The 17323-nt window shown below is 52.2% G+C and overlaps 1 protein-coding gene and 1 long non-coding RNA gene across 3 annotated transcripts in view; one reads left to right on the forward strand and one right to left on the reverse strand.

Moving 5' to 3' along the window:
• Positions 1 to 225: 225 nt before the first annotated feature.
• Positions 226 to 17323, forward strand: part of LOC118206498 (uncharacterized protein KIAA1671-like) — a 31807-nt gene continuing 14709 nt past the window's right edge. For both annotated transcript variants that reach the window (XM_035379277.1, XM_035379278.1), the window contains exons 1-2: positions 226 to 1057; positions 3893 to 4018. In XM_035379277.1, the coding sequence (XP_035235168.1) occupies positions 230 to 1057; positions 3893 to 4018 (954 nt within the window). In that variant the 5' untranslated portion in view covers positions 226 to 229. The remainder of the gene's footprint in view (positions 1058 to 3892; positions 4019 to 17323) is intronic.
• Positions 3890 to 11979, reverse strand: LOC118206499. Its single transcript, XR_004761205.1, has 3 exons — positions 11741 to 11979; positions 6696 to 6768; positions 3890 to 4242 (listed from the first exon to the last, which is right to left on the reverse strand). It is a non-coding gene; the product is annotated as an uncharacterized LOC118206499 (long non-coding RNA).

Here is a 17323-nt window from a genome sequence, read left to right on the forward strand (position 1 = left end):
AAGACAAAAAGAACTGGAGAGACAGAGGGAGATGGAAAGACAGAGGGAAATGGAGAGACAGAGGGAGATGGAGAGGCAGAAAGAGATGGAGAGACAGAGGGAGATGGAGAGGCAGAAAGAGATGGAGAGACAGAGGGAGATGGAGAGGCAGAAAGAGATGGAGAGACAGAGGGAGATGGAGAGGCAGAAAGAGATGGAGAGACAGAGGGAGATGCAGAGGCAGAAAGAGATGGAGAGACAGCTGTTGGAGCTGGAGAAGCAGAGACGAGCAGAGAGAGAGGGGAAGGAGAGAGAGCAGGAGCGAGTGAGGCAGCTGCTGCAGCAGCAAGAAATGGAGAGACAGAGGGCTGTGGAGCGGGAGAGGGAAACGATGAGAAGGGAGGAAGTGATGTCGTCGCTCAGGCCCGGGGTGCTGGACCTGGACTCCGTGTCCCTGGCCGACCGGCACTTTAAGGTCTCCCAGGGCAGCGACCCCGGCAGCGTCCGGTCCAAGCTGCCCTCCCCGCGCGCGGAGGACGCTTACCGGCCCGGCATCCTGGACATCGACTCCTTCCGCTCCCAGCCCCGCCCCTCCCCGCCGGGCCCGGCCTTCCCCGCGGCGGGCATCCAGGGCCAGCCCCGCACCCCCGAGGCCCCGGAGAGGCCCTTCGGGAGGCCCGGCCCCGTGTGGTCCGCCTCCCAGCTGGAGTTCTGGGAGCACCGAGGGGGAGACGCTCCCCCTGCCCCTGGCGGCTGGGCGGCCCCCGAGCCCCCCCAGAAGCCGGCCGGCAAGCCCATCCTGGAGCAGCTGCTGCTGGCGCACGAGGAGAGGCTGGCGGCCCCCAGCCTGGTCCCCGAGCGCCGCTGGTCCGGTCTGCCCGTCGACTCCGCCGCCTGGGCGCCCTCTCCCGGGAGGGAGACCGTAGGGGCTGCCGCTCCTCAGTCTAATCGCCATGGTTACGCCGACCTCGCCTTCCTGGAGTCTCCCTGGTTGCCCCGGGAACCTGTCGCTCCTGTGCCGCTGGTCCAGAGAGGAGAGTCAGTGGCCCTTCGAGGACAGCAAAGCCTTCAGGCCAAGGTGAGAGAGGGCTAATGACATGCATAGTTTGGGTATAGCACTGAAATGCTCAGTTTGAGCATTGGACTGAAATGCACATGTGACAAACACGCCTGCCACAGGCCACCGAAGTGGCTTTCCTTGGGGCCCTCCAGCACAGAGACACAGGGAGATGATGTTAAAACAGTCCACATTTATTCCACGAGGGTTTGGCAAGATGGTATAGCCAAATGAGCAGATGTTAAACCCTGTCATGACAGAGAGCTCCCTGGTGTGGGTGGGGATGGCCGATTTAACCTGTGCGCAGTGATTACCTCACTACGCACAGGTGCAGCCACTCCTGTTCCTGGGTCCAATTAGCCTGGCCAATTATCCAATTGGCCAGGTCTAATTAGCTTGACCCAGGGCAGGTGTGCCTGCTTAAACCAGCCATCCCCACACCACAGCACAGTTTAGGTATAGCACTGAAATGCTCAGTTTGAGCATTGGACTGAAATGCACAGTTTAGGTATAGCACTGAAATGCTCAGTTTGAGCATAGGACTGAAATGCGCAGTTTAGGTATAGCACTGAAATGCTCAGTTTGAGCATTGGACTGAAATGCACAGTTTAGGTATAGCACTGAAATGCTCAGTTTGAGCATTGGACTGAAATGCGCAGTTTAGGTATAGCACTGAAATGCTCCGTTTGAGCATTGGACTGAAATGCACAGTTTAGGTATAGCACTGAAATGCTCAGTTTGAGCATTGGACTGAAATGCGCAGTTTCACTTTCTCAAGCATGGACATCAAGCTGACACTGTTAGAATTATTGTATTGCAACTGTTGGCTTGCTAACTCCTACAAATTTCCACTTCATTTATCAAATCAAAAATTGATGCGCATCAATTTAGAGTGGTGGCTGAACTTTTGCAGGTGCTACTTCATAGCTGGGCGTATGTGGAAAAATAATGCACACGTCCTAGCCAATCAGAACTGAGTATTCAGCCAAGCCGTTGTATACTGGCTTTGTAGGAGTCAGTTGGGAGCTGACTGTGTTTATTGACGCAGTAGGCTAAGCATTAAGGCTTTATTATGATGGGAAAACTGATTTGCATTGTTATGCCTGCAAGCATTTTCAACAAATGGTGCCACGTGACCAATATGCATTATAAAAATAGATTCTTCCTCATTGCTAGGAATCGATCACAAAATGCGATCCCTTGATCTGTGAAATAATTGAAAATCACCATCTGTAGTTTAGGTATTGGAGTGAAAGAGTGCACTGTTTGGGTATAGGACTTAAATGCACTGTTAGGTATAGAAGTTACACAGGGTGTGTATAGGATATGCACATTGTTGGTATAGGAGTGCTGTGCATAGTGTAGGTACATATACCTTTTTATTGTAATGTATGGTGATGACTGTGTTCATATGCATGCTTGTGCTTGCTTATGTGCGTTATTATTAGTGCCATTACCACGGTGTTTACATGAATTTAGAAAAAATGTCAGCGTTTATTGAATACTTTTACCCAGGTGGAGTCATACTCTGTGAGTCCCTCTCCCCTGGGGTAAGATCTGTGAGTGACTCCCCCTGGGGTAAGATCTGTGAATGCCTCCTCCTGGGGTAAGATCTGTAAGTGACTCCCCCTGGGGTAAGATCTGTGAGTGACTCCCCCTGGGGTAAGATCTGTGAATGCCTCCTCCTGGGGTAAGATCTGTGAGTGACTCCCCCTGGGGTAAGATCTGTGAGTGACTCCCCCTGGGGTAAGATCTGTGAATGCCTCCTCCTGGGGTAAGATCTGTGAGTGACTCCCCCTGGGGTAAGATCTGTGAGTGACTCCCCCTGGGGTAAGATCTGTGAGTGACTCCCCCTGGGGTAAGATCTGTGAGTGACTCCCCCTGGGGTAAGATCTGTGAATGCCTCCTCCTGGGGTAAGATGTGCTGTCGCAGCACAGTGGCCTCCAGGAGAGTTGTTTTAACTCTGAATATTCCCGTCTGCAGCGTGGGTGTTTGCCGCTTCCCGACAGCGTTCTTTTTCTGTTTGCCTTTGGTGACCTGCTGTTTCACTGACGGGGGCTGTGTTTCTGTCTGTGTGTGTCTGTGTCTGTGTCTGTGTCTGTGTCTGTGTCTGTGTCTGTGTGTGTCTGTGTCTGCGTGTGTCTGGTCTGTGTGTGTGTCTATGTCTGTGTGTCTGTGTCTGCGTGTGTCTGGTCTGTGTGTGTGTGTGTGTGTGTGTCTCTGCGTGTGTCTGGTCTGTGTGTGTCTGTGTGTATCTCTGTCTCTGTGTGTGTGTCTGTGTGTCTGGTCTGTGTGTGTGTGTGTGTGTGTGTGTGTGTGTGTGTGTGTGTGTCTGCGTGTGTCTGTGTCTGGTCTGTGTCTGGTCTGTGTGTCTCTGTCTCTGTCTGTGTCTGGTCTGCGTGTGTCTGTGTGTGTCTCTGTCTGGTCTGTGTGTCTGTGTCTGGTCTGTGTGTGTCTGCGTGTGTCTGTGTGTGTCTGTGTCTGGTCTGTGTGTGCGTGTCTGGTCTGCGTGTCTGGTCTGTGTCTGGTCTGCGTGTCTGTGTCTGGTCTGTGTGTGCGTGTGTGTGTCTGTGTCTGGTCTGTGTGTGTGTGTGTGTGTGTCTGGTCTGCGTGTGTCTGTGTGTGTCTGTGTCTGGTCTGTGTGTGTCTCTGTCTGGTCTGTGTGTGCATGTCTGGTCTGCGTGTGTCTGTGTGTGTCTGTGTCTGGTCTGTGTGTGTCTCTGTCTGGTCTGTGTGTCTGCGTGTCTGTGTCTGCGTGTGTCTGTGTCTGGTCTGTGTGTGCGTGTCTGTGTGTGTGCGTGTGTCTGTGTCTGGTCTGTGTGTGCGTGTCTGTGTGTGTGCGTGTGTGTGCTCAGGACCTGACGCGGGCGCGGTCGCGGAGCGTGTCGCGCAGGTCGGCGCCGGCGGAGAGCCCCCTGGAGGGGCCGCTGTCCCGCATGAGGAGCCGCAGCGCCCACCGGGAGAAGGACCTGCGCTCCTGGGTGAGCTCTTACCCTCCGAAAAACACACACACCCCCTGACCCCTCGGCACGGGCGCTCCCGCAGCACACCGAGCCGAACCGCGCTCCTCTGCCCCGTACGGTGGGATCTGGTCCGTTGGTGCTCAGGTGTGCGGTTCAAGCTTGGCCTGTGGAGCGTAGTGTGGGGCTGCATTTGTCCTGCTGCTTCTGGTCTCCACCACGGGGCAGGTTGCCACGCGGTACTTCTGCAAAATTGGGTAAATGATTTGTTGGCTGTGCGCACGAACCGTGAAGTGAGCGTGTGAGCGTGTGAGCGTGTGAGAGTGTGAGCGTGAGAGTGTGAGAGTGTGAGAGTGTGAGTGTGAGTGTGAGTGTGAGTGTGAGTGTGAGCGTGAGCGTGTGAGTGTGAGCGTGTGAGAGTGTGAGCGTGAGAGCGTGAGAGCGTGTGAGTGTGTGAGAGCGTGAGTGTGAGAGTGTGAGCGTGAGTGTGTGAGCGTGAGTGTGTGAGAGTGTGAGCGTGTGAGCGTGTGAGTGTGTGAGAGTGTGAGTGTGAGCGTGAGTGTGAGAGTGTGAGTGTGAGAGCGTGAGAGTGTGAGAGTGTCACTTCGCGGGCGTCGGTGTGTCAGCTCTCGGACGCAGGGTGGAGTAGGAATGCAGTTTGATCACTGGGAAAGGAGGTTTTTTTAAGTGTGTGGTTTATAAACAGAATGTTGATGAGTCACAAAACAGGCATGGTTTCCCTAACACACCTTCACCCCTGTTACTTCCTACTCTGGTATATTTTACTGATTAGCACATATATCACATTCAACGCAAACAAACCCAGACCAAATGCTCTAAATATATATATATATATACAGTTGAGGTCGAAAGTTTCCATACACCTGCAAAGCAAATTTACTTCATGGCAGTTTTGAGGTTCCAATTATTTCTACAAGTCTTATTTTTCTTTGATGGAATGATTGGATCTTATACTTGTTTGTCACAAAAAAACATTCATGAAATTTGGTTTTGTAATATATTTATTGTGAGTTCTCTGAAAACAAAAATATACAAACAGGTTCAGAAATAAACATACAGCAACTTAAATTATCTATTTTGATGATGTAGAAAGTTGTGACAATCAAATTTCCTTTGTGGCATGGCCCCTTAACTCCTTGTGAGTGATCATGATTGACTACAGCTGATGACTTCTCTGAGGCAATTTAAAAAGGGCTCGTTAGTCACAACCAGCCTGCACTACAATGGGAAGGTCAAAAGAGCTCAGCATGGATCTGAAAAAGCATATAATTGACTTGAACAAGTCAGGAAAGTCACTCGGAGCCATTGCAAAGCTGTTACAGGTACCAAGATCTACTGTGCAAACCATTATTTCTAAGTTTAAAGTGCATGGAGTGGTTGTGTCACTGCCACGAACAGGAAGAAAACGCAAGCTCTCCCCTGCTGCTGAGAGAAAATTGGTCAGGCTGGTCAAGATGCAACCAAGAATCACCAAGAAGCAGATCTGCAATGAATTGCATGCTGATGGAATACAAATATCAAAGTCCACAGTCAAACGTGTTTTACATGGCCATGGTCTGAGAGGCTGCTGTGCAAGAAGGAAGCCCTTGCTCCAGAACCGGCACCTTAAGGCTCGACTCAAGTTCTCAAATGACCACATGGACAAAAATACAACCTTCTGGGGGAAGGTCCTGTGGTCAGATGAGACAAAAATTGAGTTATTTGGCCACAATGACCAGAGATATGTTTGGAGGGAACAAGGTGAGGCCTTCAACCCCAAGAACACCATCCCTACCGTCAAGCACAGGGGTGGTAGTATTATGCTCTGGGGATGTTTTGCTGCCAGTGGAACTGGTGCATTACAAAAAATAGACGGAATCATGAAAAATTAGGATTACCTCAAAATCCTTGAGGACAACCTGAATCCATCTGCTAGAAAGTTGGGTCTTGGACGCAGCTGGGTCTTCCAACAAGACAATGACCCCAAACACACCTCAAAAGTGGTGAAGGAATGGCTAAACCAGGCTAGAATTAAGGTTTTAGAATGGCCTTCACAGAGTCCCGACCTCAACCCCATCGAGAACATGTGGACACTGCTGAAGAGAGAAGTCCGTATCAGGAAGCCAACAAATTTAGTCGAACTGTACCAATTTTGTCAAGAGGAGTGGTCCAAGATTCAACCACAAGCTTGCCAGAAACTTGTGGATGGCTACCAAAAGCGTCTACTTGAGGTTAAGATGGCTAAAGGTCATGCGACCAAATATTAGAAGCGCTGTATGTTTATTTCTGAACCTGTTTGTATATTTTTGTTTTCAGAGAACTCACAATAAATATATTACAAAACCAAATTTCATGAATGTTTTTTTGTGACAAACAAGTATAAGATCCAATCATTCCATCAAAGAAAAATAAGACTTGTAGAAATAATTGGAACCTCAAAACTGCCATGAAGTAAATTTGCTTTGCAGGTGTATGGAAACTTTCGACCTCAACTGTATATACACTCAGTAGTCACTGTATTAGGTGCTTACTCTTTCATTCAAATAGCCTGCTCCTTCAAAAAGTGAATTATGTGGCTACAACGGAGACTCCCATTGGCCATGTACTTTGCCCTCTCTCTCTTGCTTCTTCCGCGGGAGATGGCGAACTCGGCCGAAATCAAACAGTCAAACACGGCACCGCGTACAGGTGTGTATACCTGTGCTCATTCTGGCATCAGAGTGTTTGCTCAGTGACAGTCCTCGCCAGTGGGGAGCTCAGATTCTCCTGTTCTGATTGGAAAACACAGAAGTGACAACGATTTCAGCACCGAACAGAAAACAACAGTCGCTCTGTAAAGGAGCATGAACTTCAACAACAGGCAGTTCTGTGCTTTCAGAGTCGCTTTAGGTTATTTAGTGCTGCAAAATAAGAAAAGAAGCAAGGGCTTGTAGCAGTGTTCAGTTTAACCAGTGGCATACAGTGCGTAAGCCCACACAGGTGTAGTTATTGCCACATTGCCAATGCTGATCATTTGTAATTGTAATTTATAAATAAAGTAAAACAAAAAAAAAAAGAATGAAAGCACATCAGCAGAGCTTCAGCTTTGATGCTATTAAATGAACGTACGCTCATTGTGTTCACATAATGCTCAATACCATCCGGTATAGCCAGTTCTCCTCAGATGCCTGTAGGCGAGTCATAGAATCATTTTCATTTGCATCACAAATTTGCATGTTTGATCAACATTATTTCAAATTGTGGATCCATGTACATACATTTCATTCTCTGCTCTGACACTTGGAGAATATTCATGGCAAAGATCACACACAGAGTTTACTGAGGATGGATGGCTGTAATGGTTTCTGTTCAAATAAAATGATTATACTCAAACAAATTCATGCAGTTACATTGTCCAAATACTTATATTTATTACAGGGGGTGGATTGGGGGTGATTTTGACTGGTGAAAATGCGGAGTGGCTAGTAACTTTGGAAAAACCACTAGCTACAGTGGCCGGTGAGCCAAAAAGTTCTGCATACATGTATATATTTACCTATCTAAGCCGAGAGCTTTAATTGTGTCTGGATGTGATGTAAGAGGAAAATAATAGGATGAACTGCTCAATGCATTGGGTTGGTGAATGGTTGCCTTGGGCATTGACCTAGAAGTTACTATTCTGGGTTCCGTGGCCTTGCGTACATCTCTGCTGACATCTGGTGGTCAGAGGAGGAAAAACATCGGTGAAGTCTAGTGTTTTGATGTGGCCCTGTAGGTTTCAGTTGAGGACATGGCCTGTGTGTGGTTAAATGTCTGATAGGGGTATTTCTGTGCAAAGCCTTGGCCTGTGCTTTGGGTCTCTCTTGCATCCCTCAGTTCAGCACTGCCTTTCCCCCGGCACACGCTCAGTGTCAGTTCAGAAATATCGCCTTGCCCTGGACGAGGTTAGAAACCAGATCAGCTGGATCAGTGTGTTGTGGCTCTACAGTTACCGCGATCTGGTCTCTCCGCTTTCCTGTGAGTGTGGGTCATTGGGACAGGCTGTCCGCAGGCGTCAGCGGAGGAGGCGTTGGGGGGTCGGGAGGAAGTGGCGGACGGTTTCCTCTCGTCAACAGTAGCGCACTGTGTGTGTGTGATGTGAAACAGAAACGTTTAATAAGGGAACCTGTGTCGCTGCGGTCTGTTCCTGTGTGTCAGCCTTTCAGCGCTCGCGGCCGCGCGCGGGACTGCGCAAGAGCTCGCCGGCCCACCTGCGGTTTGCTCTGAGAGGAAGTGCGAGCTGAGCTCATAAATTATACATCCTGTCCGTCTCTCTCCATCTCTCCGTGGGCTGGGTCATACGAGGAGGAAGCTCCATTGATTGCGGCTCTAGTGTCAGGCTCTTGGGCAGCGCAGGCATTACGGTCCCCTCCCGGAGAGAGAGGGGGGAAGGCGCGGGGGAGATGGAGTACTACGGGTGCCCCTGGTGCCCCAGACCGCTGCAGTGGCTGTGGGTAAGTGAGGGGCGCCTGTCCCGGGCCGTGAGTGAGGCCCGGGCGCGGGGGGTGGCGTGCGGTAATGCTTCTCTTTTAGAGAAGAGTAATGGCTTGATCGACCAGCACCTCTCTCTCAGAGCCATTCTGCTGTTTAGTGTGCCTCAGATGGAGCGAGAGTGTCTGTGTGTACTTACTGTGAGCAGAGTGCTGTAGTTCTGCTACAGTCCTGCACCTTTGTCATTTGTGTAGAGGGTGAAGTCTACAGTGTGGGTACAGGGGCAGTGTGCATATATATTAGGACTGGAATGCACGGTTTGGGTACAGGATTTATATGCACTGTTTGGGTGTGGAAGGGAAATGCACAGTTTGGGTGTAGAAGGGAACTACACGGTTTGGATATTGGAGGGGTGCGGGTATAAGTCGCGATTATAAGTTGTGAGACTCGCAACTCTGCGAATATGTGTTTAGGTACGAAGCTGTGTTTGCATACGAAGCTGTGTTTGTGTACGAAGCTGTGTTTGTGTACGAAGCTGTGTTTAGGTACAAAGCTGTGTTTGCGTACGAAGCTGTGTTTGTGTACGAAGCTGTGTTTGCGTACGAAGCTGTGTTTGTGTACGAAGCTGTGTTTGTGTACGAAGCTGTGTTTGTGTACGAAGCTGTGTTTGCGTACGAAGCTGTGTTTGTGTATGAAGCTGTGTTTGTGTACGAAGCTGTGTTTGCGTACAAAGCTGTGTTTGCGTACGAAGCTGTGTTTGTGTACGAAGCTGTGTTTGCGTACGAAGCTGTGTTTGTGTACGAAGCTGTGTTTGTGTACGAAGCTGTGTTTGTGTACGAAGCTGTGTTTGTGTACGAAGCTGTGTTTAGGTACGAAGCTGTGTTTAGGTACGAAGCTGTGTTTGTGTGCTACGCTGTGTTTGTGTACGAAGCTGTGTTTGTGTACGAAGCTGTGTTTGCGTACGAAGCTGTGTTTGTGTACGAAGCTGTGTTTGTGTATGAAGCTCTGTTTAGGTACGAAGCTGTGTTTGTGTACGAAGCTGTGTTTGTGTGCTACGCGCGGAGGTGAGGGCTTCAGAGCGTCTCTTCTCCTCCCGCTCTGTGTATTTTTATTCTCCTTCATCTGTCTTCACCTCCCTGAACTCTCGTTGTCTTCATTATCGAGTCTCCATTTGCCATCTTCTCTCCGCCTGCAGTTTCCTGTCTGAGCCAGAGAGGAAGATGCTCAACGGACATGTGTCTCTTTTTATTTCTGAGTGGGCTGTCTTCTAAAAGCTCTCTTCCTGCTGTCTCTTCGCCCTCACCTCGAATTAGGGCTTGGTTGCGGACGTGCTTGGGACGCACGAGGGCGTAGTATCACTTCCATCTTGAACTTCTAGCACTTTCATGCTTCGGTTGTATCTTCATCGAGCACATTTGTGTTGCACTTGTATTATCATCTTAACGCTGTAGCTCTATATCACATCTCTTGTCGTCATGCCTCAATACAAGTTTGACTTGTCATAACTTGACTGACTTAGCCTATGCTTACTGTGTGAACTGGACTTGAAGTCCACGGCTTTGGATACTTCTGCCTTATTGGACCTGTGTCCAATGACCTTTAGTGTTGCACTTATTGTACGTCGCTTAGGCTAAAAGCGTCAGCCAAATAAATGTAATGCAATGTAATATGGGCATGCAGGCCTGCGACAGGAACTGTGCGCCGTCTGAAGCAGGAAGTGAGGTCAGGCCGAGCCGCCAGACCTGCGCAGGGGTCGTGCTGAGGCTGTGTGTGTGTGTGTGTGTGAGAGAGAGACCAGCTAGAACCAGCTGGACTGCTCAGTTCCCACTCACACACTGATACTGTACACCTCATCTGTATGATGCATCGATACACTTTATCTGTATGATGCACTCGCCGTTCCCGCAGTAGTAAGTGACTGTTATGACTGTGCGTCAGCTGCATGATGCCCCGGACTGTAGTGAGAGGAACCTGAGGAGACCGTGTTAATATGTCGCCTGCTGCGGATTCATGAAGCCGATTCTGCGGCCATTTGACGAAGGCCCCGGGCGCTGTGAAGGCTCTGAGAGCACTGAAACAGTCTTTCACAGTGCTGCCCCCTCCTGTCCTGGAGGATTTAACAGCTCGCCGCCGCTCCCGGGCTCTGTGAGGGGCTCTCTGGATGGGCAATGGCAGCTAAATGGGTTCATCGCGCAGAATCGCGCGTAGACGCCTGGCTGAACTGAGGCCTACCTTTCAGTGCCTGACTCCAGTTGACAAGGACCCATCTCATTATATTTAGGGCTTTTTTAGGCCAAAGTGTTGGGCTATCAGCAGTATTATTTCACTAGCTAAACTGGATGGAGGCTTTTCCTCTTTTCCTGTGGGGATTACTGTGGCTTCCTAGAAGGAACTGCTTCGGGAGGTTTTAGGCTGAACGTCGCATGGTATCTGCAGTATTAAAAGGAGCCACCAGGTGGTGCCAGTTTACAACGGATGAGTTTTGTACAACCGAGTATATTCTGAAACTGGTGGTATTTTCTGGGAATTTCCTTACAGTTTCTGGTGTCATATACAGTATTTTTTCCTGTAGTCACTTTAACAAGTTTGAAAACAATTAGTCCACTATAAGGGAAGGGAACAAGGTGAAAGCAAAGGGGTGTTTTGGCTTTGTGGGATTTTTGCATCTTTATGAATGGTATTTGTTTAGCAAAAGAACCAGGTATGCCGTGATCACTCCCCCAAGAATTTTTAATCTCCTACTGCAAGTGTGCATCTCACACACTTGTGTGCAATTACACAAACACACACACACACACACACACACACAAACAAACAAACACAGACTTAGGACTCCTGCCCTCCCACCTGTCTCTTCCTGTCCCTTGCTTTCACAGGGAAATGGGATCAGTGACGGCATTATATAAACACCCAGCCCTTCTCTTTCTCTCCCTCTCTATCTCTCTGTCTCTCTTGCTCTCTCTCTTTAACCCCTCCCCCTTGCCTTGTTTCCTGCCCACTCCCCCCCCCCCCCCACGCTCAGTGCGCCTGTGAGAATTCTCCCCAGCGCTGCAAGCCTGAACAGGCTGACGACACAGCTCCGCAGAACATATATCACGCTCCGCTCCAGAGCCACAAATTACAGCCCGCCCCCTCCCTCCCTCCCTCCCTCCCTCCCTCCCACTCTCTCTCTCCCTCCCTCCCTCCCTCCCTCCCACTCTCTCTCTCCCTCCCTCCCTCCCTCTCCTCTCCTCGAGCGTCAGTCCTATAGCGGTGCGACCGCGGGAGAGAGCGGCTGACGCATTTGTCCCGTACCTGCCAGTACCTGCAGGAGCGGGAGTCAGGACACTCCGGAGACTCGCCAGCTGCCGTCGTTCCCCTCCTCGGGAGTCTTCCTCAGCGCGACACTACCGCCTCCACTTCCACGCGCGTCTTTTCTTTTCCGCGGCTTTTCCCCCTCAGGTTGAGCGCTTTTTTTTTTGTTTTTATTTTTTTTATTTTGTTATCTCGCTGTGTGTTGCCGCTCCCTTGTTCACGTCGGGCTGGAGAGAGCAGAACTGTGGGACTGCATCGGACCGTTCTCCTACCACCCCCCTCCCCCCCCCCCCCCGCCGCCACACTGCTACCGTCAGCGGCTCTTTTCCTTCTTGTAAAAGTTTTCCTGAAAGCGGAGGGTCCGCTGGGGGCCCGGAGCGAGGGTCCCGGGGCCGGCCTGTGGGATTTGGCTTCCGCGCCCGAGGAGAGGGGGAGACCGCCTGGAGCAGCAGTGCGGACTGTCAGGTCGGAACACGCGAATGTGCAGAATGCGCCTGTGCTGCCGTAGCCTAGCGTAGCCGCACGCCGCAGCCTCCTGAGCGCTGAGAAGTTTAGCGTACGTACGTGTGTGTGTGTGTGTGTGTGTGTGTGTGTGTGTGCCAGAGTCCCGCTCCTTCCTGAACAGACTGTGGTTATTCACCTACGCAGAAGCGTGAGCTCCTCCAGTCGGCTGTGCGGCGCGCGTATGCGGATGTGAACCCGAGGTTCCGTGGCGTTCGCTGGCGCACCTGCGCACGTTTGGGATCCGACACCGCCGCCGCAGCGAGGATGGTGCTGAACCCGCCGGCTTGCGGAGCGACACAAAGCCGTGCTTCCAGGAGCGGCCGCCCGGCTCGGGCGCATAATTGCTGTTTGGCTCTCTCACAGCTGGGGCTGTCACTATGATTAGCTCGCGCTCACAGAAGGGCTCTCATTCTTAGCTGGTCTGCGGCGTGAGATCAGACCCGCTCCGAGAGATCAGACCCGCTCCGAGAGATCAGACCCGCTCCGAGAGATCAGACCCGCTCCGAGAGATCAGACCCGCTCCGAGAGATCAGACCCGCTCCGAGAGATCAGACCCGCTCCGAGAGATCAGACCCGCTCCGAGAGATCAGACCCGCTCCGAGAGATCAGACCCGCTCCGAGAGATCAGACCCGCTCCGAGCTCGGCCAGCCGAAAGAGGGACGCCTCCCACCGCCCGCCGAAAAGGGAAGGAGACCCGGCGCCGCATCGACCCGACCCGACCCGACCCGACCGGCACCGAGGCCCCAGTGAGCCGGAGAGGAGTACTGCAGCGTGTGTGTGTGTGTGTGTGTGTGTGTGTGTGTGTGTGAGCGCCAGGGCCGAGCACCGCCCCGTAAAACAGGCCGCGTTACTGACACCCGAACCCGGCGCCCCTGGGTCCGGTCGGAGGACTAGCGCCCGGCTCTGCGGCCCCCGACCCCGGGAATTGGGGCGGCGTTAAAAAATGGAGTCCGCGGGGCGGTCGCCCGGAGCCATGGAGTACCTGGGAGACAAGCTGTCGGTGGCGCACTCGCAGGTGTCCGGCTGGGTGGGCAACGTGCGCCGGTCCCTGCAGGGGGCGCTCAACCTGGTGTCCGGCGGCGTGGAGCGGGGGGGCGGAGCCGAGGACGGGGGCGGGGCCTTCAAGAGGGCCGCCTCCCTGCGGAGCCTGGCCTCCAGGAGCCGCGAGTCCTTCCGCCGCTTCTCCCTGCGCAGCCAGCAGCGCTTCTCCACGAGGAGGCGCCCCAACGACCCGGGCACCCCCACCTCCGTAAGAGCAGCCCCTCCCTGCGCCTCCTCCTCTCCTCCTCCCTCGCTTCCCCATCGCTCCCTCTGCCCCCCACCCCCACCCCTGTGCCCCGTTTCGTCATCTGCTCCACTCAGGACGTTGTATAATAGCCTCAGACTGCGCTGAGACCTGTAATTTGTCAGCATTGCAGCGATCGCCCTCCCTGTCTGACCGTCCCTTGGTCTGCTTGTGCTTGCTAGCTGTCCTTTCCTCCTCTGTAGCCCCGCCCCTGTCATTATTGCCCCTCTCACTTTCTCCTGACCTGTTGTCTTGGTAGGACCGCAATGTGCACGGAATCTTACAGTCTCCTCTCTGGAGCCCTACCCGTGTATCTCTTGAATCTTCTGTCTCTTCTCTCATTCGCCTTTCACTCGGTTGTTTTCACCCCATTCAGAGTGTAAGGCACCGTTGAGCTTTACATTTGCATTACATTACATTGTTTTTGGCAGATGCTTTTATTCAAAGCGACGTACGATAAGTGCATACCGAATGACATTTGGGTGTTTGCGAGGTACCCTTGGGCATGTTTAAAGCACCGTTGGGCGTTTGTGAGGCACCTTTGTTGGTTTGTGAGGCACGGGAGGATGAGCAGGGAAGAGAATTGGACACGAACGCAGACCATCTGAAGCCAGGGGTCGTCTCTGTGGATACCGCTGCGGTCCAGCGAATCGTGTGTGAGAGGGTGCCAGGCGGAAGGGGGGGGGGTCAGTTTCAGGGTTTATGTCAGAACTTCGGCCTCCCTCATATCACTCAGTGAGCGGCGCCTCGCTCCACCAGGGGGCTCGAGAGAGAGAGAGGCGAGCACTGGCACCTCGCCGGCGCATTCCTCACGGAAACGATACCATCGCCCGAGTGACCGCGGCCTGCGACGCTCGGAGGGGAAGTCCCCGGAGGGGGAGCGTCTCCTCTGCTTCGGGGACGGCCGCCGTTCTCGCGCCTGCTCTCCTCTCCCCCCCCCTTCTCCGCACAGCGTGCCCCGGAGCGTCTGCCCCCGCTGGACGCCAGGCTGGCGCGGGAGCTGGCGGAGCAGCCTGGCCCGTGCTCCGGGTGGCGTGGGTCTCTGCGGGCGCGTGCAGTGTCTCGCGTTTGCCTCCTCTGTGGGCGACACGGGCGCGCCACGCTCACTTCACGCCACCGCCCCAAATTACCAGCAGCATAACACATTGGGGGGTTTCAAAATCACGCCCACCTTTTGGAGGAAGAGATAAAAACATTCCATCGTAGTTTTGCAGTGGGATTCCCCTGTAAGTCCGATATAGAACAGTGAGTAACGTCTAGTTTCAGGTGAGAAGTGTTGAAAGTGAATCAGCTTTCGTAAGCAAAAGCGGTTGTGATTAAAAACAGAGAGGGGGGGGTTTGGGGACTTGGGGGGGGGGGGGGGGGGGGGGTTTGGGGACCTGGGGGTTTTCCTGAGGGTGGTGGGAGCATTAAAGAGCAAGGCCTGGTTTGCTGTATGGGTGGGGGGGAAGTTTGGGGGCTTGGGGGTTTTCCTGAGGGTGGTGGGAGCATTAGGGAGCACGGCCTAGCTCGCTGTACAGTGAGGGGGGTTGGGGGTTGGGGTTTGGGGGCGGCGGGGGGGCGGTTAGGGGGCCTGGGGTTTTCCTGCAGGTGGTGGTGGGAGCATTAGGGAGGACGGCCCGACTGGATGTTCAGAGAGGGGGGAAGCTCAGCGGAGCTCCATATACGGGGGGGGGGGCGGCGATCCGTGAAAAGGAGAGTCTTATGACAGATGCAGGAAGCGTTGAGCTGCCAGCGGGGGGTGGAGGGGGGGGGTCTGCAGAGGCCTGGCTCTGCTGGGTTAAATGAAGGGGAAATGGGGGGCTGTAGTCAGCCAGGAGAACCAGGCCCCCGGGCTGGAACCTGCAGAACAATCACTGTGATAAGCTGCAGGCGCTGGACAGGAACTGGGCAATGTTAAAGGAGCAATACAAAGTGTGTGTGTTTGAGTGTGTGAGTGTGTGTGTGTTATTGTGTATTATTGTGTGTGTGTGTGTGTGTTTGAGTGTGTGAGTGTGTGTGTGTGTGTGTGTGTGTTATTGTGTATTATTGTGTGTTGTGTGTGTGTGTGTTTGTGCAGTGTGTTTGCTGTACTAAAGAGTCCAATGTTATGGATGGAGCCTCAGAATTCAGAGCTCTTGACCTCCTTTCTCCCGCCTTCTGCTCTTACAGTCTTCCCTCATATCCCAGAATCCCCTCAGAGTAGAGGGACGTCCTGTTCCTCACTCAGATTCCCCATCCCTCCCCTCTCTCTGTCAGAGCAGAACTGCATGCCCACTGCAGTTTGGATGGCTGGGACTCGTTCTTCTTCTGTGGTGCCTGATGGTGTGCTGGCTGTGCTGCTGCAGTGCTTTGGGGGTGTGCAGAGAACTCTCCTGGGGGGTGCTGACCTGTTTTTGGGTGCAGGTTTCTCCCGGACCCCAGTTTGTTTGCAGGACCTGATAGAGGTCTGTCACAGAGATGTATTACAACTGTAAAAGGGCAGACCTGCAGTGGACCAGTTTCTCTTTGTTGTGTGCATTGTACCTGCACAAAGTTTTTTTTCTTTCTTTTTTTTTTTTTTTTGCTTTAGGGCGATGCCATATGTTTCGTGCCTATTTCTGGCCTTTCTGAAAAATGGGAGGATATGAGCACAGTGTGTGTGGTTGTGTGTGTGTTTGCGTGGTCACTGTGTGTGTGTGTGTGTGTGCACGCGTGCGTGGTGGTGTGTATATGTGCCTGCATACGTGCAGTGAGTGTGTGTGTGTGTGTGGTTGTGTGTGTGTTTACGTGGTCACTGTGTGTTTGCGTATGTGCAGTGAGTGTGTGTGTGCGGTTGTGTGTGTTTGCGTGGTCACTGTGTGTGTGTTTGCGTACGTGGTTATGTGTAAATGTGCCTGCATACGTGCAGTGAGTGTGTGTGTGTGTGTAGTTGTGTGTGTTTTTACGTGGTCACTGTGTGTTTGCGTATGTGCAGTGAGTGTGTGTGTGCGGTTGTGTGTGTTTGCGTGGTCACTGTGTGTGTGTTTGCGTGGTCACTGTGTGTGTGTTTGCGTACGTGGTTGTGTGTATATGTGCCTGCATACGTGCAGTGAGTGTGTGTGTGTGTAGTTGTGTGTGTGTTTACGTGGTCACTGTGTGTTTGCGTATGTGCAGTGAGTGTGTGTGTGCGGTTGTGTGTGTTTGCGTGGTCACTGTGTGTGTGTTTGCGTGGTCACTGTGTGTGTGTTTGCGTACGTGCAGCGAGTGTGTGTGTGTGTGTGTGTGGTTGTGTCTGTGTTTGCGTGGTCGCTGTGTGTGTGTTTGCGTACGTGCAGTGTGTGTGTGTGTGTGTGGAAAGGCCCATGCTGAGGGCTGTTTCTGGTGTACCTCTTGGCAGCTCATGTCTGCCAGTGCTTTGTTTGAGGTGCTGTGCTTTGCAGGTACCATAAAGTTTTTTTAATCTGCTTGTTTGTGGTCTGTGAGGAGGCTTGTTTGACTTACTACTGCCAGTGGTTTAGGATTGTATGTTTTAAACATTTGTTTCACTCTGTCACTTTCATCTTTACATCAGGAATTGAAAAGGTAGTTAAAAGCAAGAAACAAATGTGCACCATCTGAGTTTTATATCCATGGCTAAATACCACCTCGTATTTTCTGTCAGGCTTTTGTGTCGATGTAAAATAGGTAAGTAGTTTTGAGTTTGCATGAGTCCACAGAGGACTTTGTGTACAGAGGAGGCGTGGGGAACTGATATGTCCTTGGCACATTACTTCAAGCGTAGGTGCGTCCATTATAATTTGCGGCTTCGAACTGATACAATGAATTTAATTGCTCAAATGCTGGCTGTGTAGTT

This window comes from Anguilla anguilla, chromosome 10 (genome assembly GCF_013347855.1).
Source record: "Anguilla anguilla isolate fAngAng1 chromosome 10, fAngAng1.pri, whole genome shotgun sequence".
Lineage (NCBI taxonomy): Eukaryota > Metazoa > Chordata > Actinopteri > Anguilliformes > Anguillidae > Anguilla > Anguilla anguilla.